Raw genomic sequence first — 7,853 nt, forward strand, 5'->3', positions numbered from 1 at the left:
AAAAGGTACATATATGTACCGTTTCTTTTAAAGGTTAAGGTACAATATTGTACCTTTGAGGGTACAGTCCCAGTGACCATTGTACCCCTAAAGGTACAATTATGTACTTTATTTTCTGAGAGTGTATAGCCTACACAATATACACAAAATACTAACTTTAACATGGAACATATTCGTGGTCTGCTAAATTAATAAACGTAAATATTCACATGAATTACATTTCCACCGTAAAAAATTGTAGCATTTCATTTTACCACATGAGGGTGGTATTTCCTCCATGTAGGCTATAATCGCACATTGACCATAAACCCTGAAGGACCGAGGCCCTTTGTGGTAGGCCTACAACAGATTTTTATTAAATATATCTCAATAATCATCATCTGTGGGAGACGCCTTGTTCTAACTTCAAAACCAATTCATTTCACAACTTCCTATCCCAAATCAATCTATCTAGTCTATTAGCAGCGGTGAGCCACCGAGCATAATCCGATTCAGAGGGGTCACTGAACGAAAATTGTATTGGAAATTAGAATCGGATAAACAGCATACAGGAGATTATATGGGATAGCCTAATAGCAAACCTATAAATGACATACGAGATGGATAAAATAAGATTGTCACATGAGAAAACCCAGGGCACATAACTGCGAACAGAAGGGAGAGCGCGATTAATCCAAGTGAAAGAGGGTTTGGCGCTTCAAATGCGCTTTGAGGAGAGAGAGAGAAAGAGGGACGGATGACAGAGAGGATGATAAGTGTAAGTTAGAGCAGTGTGTGAGTGGGCTAGTGCGTCTCTCTAACCAACGCGCAGGTTCTATATAGGCTGGAGTTGGATCAGTAGGAGATCATCAGGTAAGTTTGATTATTATTTATCAGCTCTTCACGCGCTTGCTATTCGTGTAAATATTAGGCTACTATCCAATTGACATGTCAAGCAGTGTCATTTAAAACGTTTTTTTTTTTTTTTTTTTTTTAGTATTTTGTAGCCTAGTTATTTTATGGTTAGGCCTATTATAGATTTAGCCTAATATAGCCTAGTTTGCGCAGTTTTATAACATTAATTAAAATAGGCTAGGTAGTTGTGGCTATTTAAAAATTATGCCACCAGTTGAACTTAGCACAAGTGCTGTGAAAATATTGTCACTAGTTAAATTCTAGACTATTATGGGCTGCAACCCAGTCCACACACAAAGCTAATTTAAAAGGACCATTTCAAATTTAATACCGCACAGTGACGTTAACAAACAACACGTAACTTGTTTTTAGTTTTGTCTTTTTTCTTCATATTTTGTATGACAGTAGGCATATTTGTTACCTCTAAGATCTGGTGATAAGAGTGTCTCAAGATAATTTTGTTTCTCGACTAAATTATTGCTTAGTTTATCTGTGTGCGTAGATTATTTTCAGTCTTAGACAACTCTGTGTGCTCCGCATGATTTTTTCCAGCGAAACAGGGTGTCTGGATGAGATTTAGGTAATCCGAAAATACAGCAGTTCTGCCCGCTGCTGCACAAAGTAGGCCTACAGATGAAGAAGAAGAAGAAAAAAAAAAGGGGGAGGTGGAGGGGGGCAAGGCCATATGACGCCGTCTGATGGTCTGTGACGCACAGAGCGACAGGTCTTCTTTAGCCAGATTAGGGCAGTCCTGTCTGTAAATGACACAAATTATGGTTTCTGAACTCTCAGATTAACCACTTTCAATGTATCTTCTCTCTTCGGAAAAGAGAAGAAAAGAGAAGAAATCACTGCGTTGTTTTAACGCTTTATGTTATGCGATAAATTCATTCAAAAACAAATGTTGAAAAACAATTTTTTGGAAGTTTCTTTTAAAAATACTTTATTTTTATTTTTCTTGTAGCGAAAGTGAGTGACTTTTTGCAGATGTCACTACTAAATATGAAAACAGTGCGACTGCTTTATGAATCAAGTAGACTTGTGTCCTAGCTATCATTTCACTACTTAGTAAATACAAAAATAATGTTAATGGCAATTTTAATAAAAGTAAAATAAAAAATATGGCTGAGGCACTGATACATATATATAGGCTATATATATATATATATATATATATATATATATATATATATATATATATATTAATATTCTCTTTGTATAAATATCCTCTTGAGTGGCTAAGGCACTGGTAGGCTATATAGGCTATACACAATTTTTTATATAGCCCATATATATATATATATATATATATATATAAATTCAACTGTATGCTTCTTAGCAACAAACTTATTGAAGTATATAGCCTATATATTTCAATAAGTTTGTTGCTAAGAAGCATCATTGCTACAGTATATAATATATATGTAGGCTAAGTAACACATAAGTTCACTTAATTTAAATTATTTTTTTAATGGACAAAAAATCTTTTTAAATAAAATCTAACCAGCACGTATAAAAACTCTTGAAATATCTTTTTCAAAGAAAAGTCATTTGTTCTTTTTTTTAAACCATTTTATTGGTTTGTTAAACATCATGTGTATGCAAAAGATTTTTTTTTAAATGTGTCGCTGTTAATCATCATGAACCAGCGAGGTCAAGTATGTAAGGCATGTATCTGTAAACTGAAGCAGGCTTTGGGGCTATCTCTAGAGAAATACAAAAATGTCATCCTTTTAACTATGACAAAAAAAGGCTTTATGTCCATCGTCTTTCATCACTGTGGTCAGTCCGTGTGGCTGACTGGGAAACAAACTACAGGAAGAGAATCATCACAAAGTCCTGCCCTCATTAATCCAACGGTGACCTTACTGCTCGACACATTCTTATGTAGTCTTTTATATGTCGTTCTGGTGACAAGATGTTGTTGGTTGTGTAGGCTCAAGTGTGAAAGTGAGGAGGCAGGGCGGGGGCCCTGTTCCTAATTTACTTAAACCCGAGGATTTTTGGATTAGCTTTGGCAATTAATCTCGTTATACATCTGCTGAGAGTGACTAGGTCAGATCAGCTGAGCAGGGCAGGTGGAGACATATCCATTGTGTGTTAATGTGTGTGAATAATGTTTTTGAGCACATTATAGTGTTTGAACACATATGGGCAGCATTATGCGTGCATGGTTGTGTTTTGGCATGTCACAGTTCCAGAAGGATTAATAACAGACATGCGGAGCCCTATAGCATTAGAGTTTACTCCATCAAAAGTCACGCCAGGCACAAAGAGGACAGAGGAGGGGAGGGAAAGAGAGAGATAGTGCGGGCTTGACAGAAGGAGGGGTGGTGGATGGGATGGAAAGGAGCACATAATAAAAAAGAGGGACATTAAATAAATACTTTAGACTAGAGGACACAAGACCGATCTAGGGGATATGTGTGATTTGGGGCATTTAGTTCATGTAGGTTATTTCAAGACAGTAACAGTCTGTTTTATGCCTCTAGCTGATCAGCCATGCGATTGGTCAGTATGCAGCATCGTGGGCGGAGGGCCGCAGAATCAGAGGAGGAGCCTAATCATGCTCCACCCCCTCCGCCCCCTCCCTCGCACCACTCCCACAACTTCATAAATATGAAGAACAAGTTCTTCAATGAGCTTGGCCATCTACCTAGTAAGTAATCATTTTATATCATGATATATGCCACACTTAATCTAATCTCAGCTGGCCACCAACATCATAAGACGTAGATATTTGGTTGAATATCTACATTGTGTAACCAAAATTCAATGTCAGAACAACGTCTAATGCCAACTTCAATGTGACGGAGAATACTGACGATTGCTGACATTGATATTTTGTTGCTTTTATGCCAACATGGTATTGATGTCAGACGCCAACATTTAAACGTGACGTAACCCAAACCCAACGTCTGCTAAACACCAAAATGTTAACTTTAACACAATGTTGAATTGTAACATTATGGTGATATTTCATTGTATTAAAGGGGTCATCGGATGCAAAATTCACTTTTATATGTTGTTTGCATATAAATGTGTCTTTGCAGTGTGTGGACACAACCACCATACAATGAAAAAAATCCATTCACTCTTTTTTAATCCTCAAAAAGTCTAAACACTCTCAATAATCAAGCCGTTTGGATTTTCTGAGCATTGATGTCATATTGCTCATGCTCCACCCACGACCACTGACGGACTGTCTCGTATTAGCATATTTCCGCCCTCAGCCATTTGTGAACTGTCAACCAAGGCAGCACTTTGTGTGTCTTGTGTCGAGAGGGGTGGGGTGAGCAGTTGCTCATTATCATTTAAAGAGGCATGCACCGAAACGGGCCGCTGAGAACAGAGCTGTTTTTGAGGAGGTAAAAAGGCTGTTGTTTTACACAACCATTGAGGAATTTAAACCAAAGTATGTTACAAAATTTACATGAAGACCCTAAAGAATCATACCAACTTGTGGAAAATGGGCATCCGATGACCCCTTTAAGTAAGCAAAATATAACATCTGTCCAATGTTGGCGTTTGACATCAAACTGATTATCATATTCAACCAAAATTTAACATCTCTCCTATGTCTTTTCTGATGTTAAATTGACCTCCAGTCCAGTTTCATCATATTATCATTACAAACATGCATCCCCATTAAACTGTGTGATAAATTAATTCCTACATTTTTTATTTATTTTTTCATTTCCATGTAAATTCTACATGTTTTCATCTATTCCATAAACAGACCACAAGATCAGAAGTAAGTTCCAATTTTTCAAAGCCTTATTCTGTCAGCCCTCCCTCCCTCCCTCCATCCATCCATCCATTCATTTTGCAGAAATTATGTTTTTTTTGTTGCATTGATCCATTTATTGATGTAATAGAAAACAAATTATGATCTTTCCATCATTCTGTTTTTTTTTTTTTCTTTCTCTACTGCACAGTGCCCATGTGGGCTATTGGTGCTATAGTTGTGGTCGTGCTAGCTTTGGTTGGCTGCTTTGCTTTCTGTATCTATAAGAAGTGCTTGGGAGGGAAGAAGAAAACAAAGAAAGTCAGAGAGAGGAAGGGAGGACGAAGAAGGGTGAAAAAGGAGGGAGATGAAGAAGCAGGCGAGGTGAGAGAGCTTGGAAGCTCAAAGCAGAAAATGGAACTCTGCCGGATCTTGTTTCTGTTAAATTATTAATTTTAATTTAATATTAAAAATATTAATTTAACCCCTCATTTATACTACCCATACTTAATACTCAACCCCCTTAGGAACAACCTAAAGAAGGAGAGGGCGAGGGACAGAAAGAAAATTATGGCAAGTTGGAATACAGTCTGGATTACAACTTCACTGACAATCAGGTTGGTTGAGAGTGGATGTTCATAATATGCATGCTAGTTATGAGATGGAATGATTAATTTTTTATACAAATCAGCAAAAATGTCGTTTTAAAGAATGTGTGACCAGCTTCTTGATTTTGAACACCTGACCCACAACCTTTTCTTCAACAATCTTCAGCTCATTGTCGGTATCTTGCAAGCACAAGACCTTCCTGCCATGGATATTGGTGGAACGTCTGACCCCTACGTCAAAGTTTATATGCTACCAGACAAGAAGAAAAAGTTTGAAACGAAGGTCCAGCGCAAGAACCTGAGTCCTGTTTTCAATGAGACATTCATATTTAAGGTATTGCAGTTATGTCCTTACAATCATGCATTTTTTGGGGGGATTTGCCAAAAGGCAATTTGTCATACACTTTATCTGTTATGCTTGATTTTGTTGTAGAATAAGTAACTGACTTTTTTTTCTGTAAACAAAGCAAATGGGATTTCTTTTCATAAATGGTACAGTGTTCAAATAGTATGTTTTATTTCTGTTTCCAGATCCCCTTCAATGATCTAGCGGGACAGACTCTGGTCTTGCAGGTGTTTGACTTTGACCGCTTTGGTAAACATGACGTAATTGGAGAGATCAAAATCGCCATGAACAGCATTGACCTGGGCCAGCCCATACACGAATGGAAAGACCTAGTTGGAGGAGAGAAAGAGGAAGTAAGGCTTTCCTTCAGACTTTTTACACATATTCTGTTCTTTGATGATGTTTAGCTAAACACACTCCTCTTCCTTCTCAACAGGAAGAAAAGCTTGGAGACATCTGTATCTCCCTGCGCTATGTGCCCACCTCCGGTAAACTGACCGTCTGTATCATGGAAGCCAAGAACCTGAAGAAGATGGATGTGGGTGGTTTATCAGGTGACTGTGGAAGCATTATTATGTTCAAATTAGATTACATTCTGTATTGTACTTGATATTCAAATGAAATTATTCTCTACACATCAAATGTGACTTTATTTCAATATAATCAGATTTCTATACTTTTAAATATTTCTGTGGAAATTCTGTGCATTTCTGTCTTTATCCATGTACAATGGCATCATCTCTTTCTCACTCTTTTCTTTCCCTTTCTCTCTTAGATCCTTTTGTGAAAGTGGTTTTGCAACACAACGGAAAGCGCATCAAGAAGAAGAAGACGACAGTTAAGCAGAACACACTGAACCCTTACTTCAATGAAAGTTTCAGCTTTGAAATCCCCTTCGCTCAGGTTCAGGTAAATACATCTGTTTGAAACACGACAGTACTTGCATCTCTAATACATTTACAGATTTACAATACAATGCAACCTTTTTTACTATGAATACACTACGATTATAGCGCTAATGTTACTAGTAAATTCATCTGTGTCTACAATATAATGGGTCACACTTTATATTAGGTGTCTTTAACTACTATGTACTAACATCAAAACATAATATTTGTTAGGTACAATGTACTTATTGTGTTCATGTTGTATTGTAAAACACTTTTGCTGCTATTGAGGTGGGATACGGGTAAGGTTAGAGACAGGTTTGGTGGTATGGGTAGATTTAAGGTGTAAGGGAAGGGTTAACAGTGTAATTACAAATGTAATTACATTAATTAATTACAGCTGTAATTACATACATGTATTTATTTAAAACAAATGTTTTAATACAATAAGAGCATTGTATCAAATTATTAATTTAAATGTTAGTAAATAGTAGTAGACACTTAATATAAAGTGGGGCTGTGGGACCAAAGAACAAAGTGGATTAAATGCGCATTGACCTATATTTCTCTGCTCCTCTGTGTCCCTGCAGAAGATCCAGGTGCTGATCACTGTCTATGACTATGATAAACTGGGAAGCAATGATGCGATTGGGAAGTGCTGGATTGGGTTTGGCGCTAGTGGGGTGGGTCTGCGACACTGGTCAGACATGTTGGCCAATCCCAGACGACCTGTGGCCCAGTGGCACACCCTTCAGCCTGAAGAAGAAGTAGACGCTGCCCTTAAAGCACCTATCCGCTAAATATCTTACTTATCCACCCCTCAAATAAAAGTTTTGGCTAAACATTATTTAAATCTCATACGTCCTATCACTGAGAAGCTTCTGTCTGTTGCGTTATTAACGTCATTATTTCCTGTACCCCTTCTTTACTGTGAAACAAAGGAGGATTAACTTTTATAAATGTTATTATGTATTTTCTGTTCATCTGGATCGTTTCTTATGTAAATGTGTGTGTATGTGGATGATAACTGTGTGTTTTGTTTGAAAGTGTTGTATGTCTATAACTGTATGAGAACTGTCCTGATTTGCCTCGTCTTTTCTGTGAACCAAGTTGACAATAAAAACAGCGACTGGATATATTATAAGAGATTTTAAGATGTGTTTTCATTTTATATACAAACAGACACAAAAGTTGTAAAATTCTCAGGAGTAAAACCTAGTAATTAATCGATGATAAATATTTCACCATAATCTACTAGAAAAGGCTTTAATAATATGGAAGCCATTATTGTCTGTTAACATGTCTACCAATATCAACTGTCTGGTTGGGTTCAGCAGTATTTATAGAGTTGTCCGGTTGTAGGTGGAAGCCTGGATTAATCTTGTGCTGTT

General features: G+C 37.0%; 1 protein-coding gene across 2 annotated transcripts; it reads left to right on the forward strand.

Moving 5' to 3' along the window:
• Positions 1 to 583: 583 nt before the first annotated feature.
• syt5a (synaptotagmin Va) lies at positions 584 to 7,606 on the forward strand. Of its 2 annotated transcripts, XM_084134904.1 has the most exons (10): positions 613 to 852; positions 3,387 to 3,553; positions 4,634 to 4,648; positions 4,833 to 5,005; positions 5,149 to 5,238; positions 5,396 to 5,563; positions 5,761 to 5,928; positions 6,012 to 6,129; positions 6,351 to 6,484; positions 7,053 to 7,606. In XM_084134904.1, the coding sequence occupies exons 2-10, from the start codon at positions 3,397 to 3,399 to the stop codon at positions 7,260 to 7,262; spliced, it is 1,233 nt and encodes a 410-aa protein (XP_083991030.1). In that variant the 5' UTR covers positions 613 to 852; positions 3,387 to 3,396; the 3' UTR covers positions 7,263 to 7,606. The 2 variants fall into 2 exon arrangements, with proteins under 2 accessions (XP_083991031.1, XP_083991030.1); XM_084134905.1 differs by lacking the exon at positions 4,634 to 4,648 and having other exon boundaries at positions 584 to 852.
• Positions 7,607 to 7,853: the final 247 nt, after the last annotated feature.

This window comes from Abramis brama, assembly GCF_963993115.1.
Source record: "Abramis brama genome assembly, chromosome: 1".
Lineage (NCBI taxonomy): Eukaryota > Metazoa > Chordata > Actinopteri > Cypriniformes > Leuciscidae > Abramis > Abramis brama.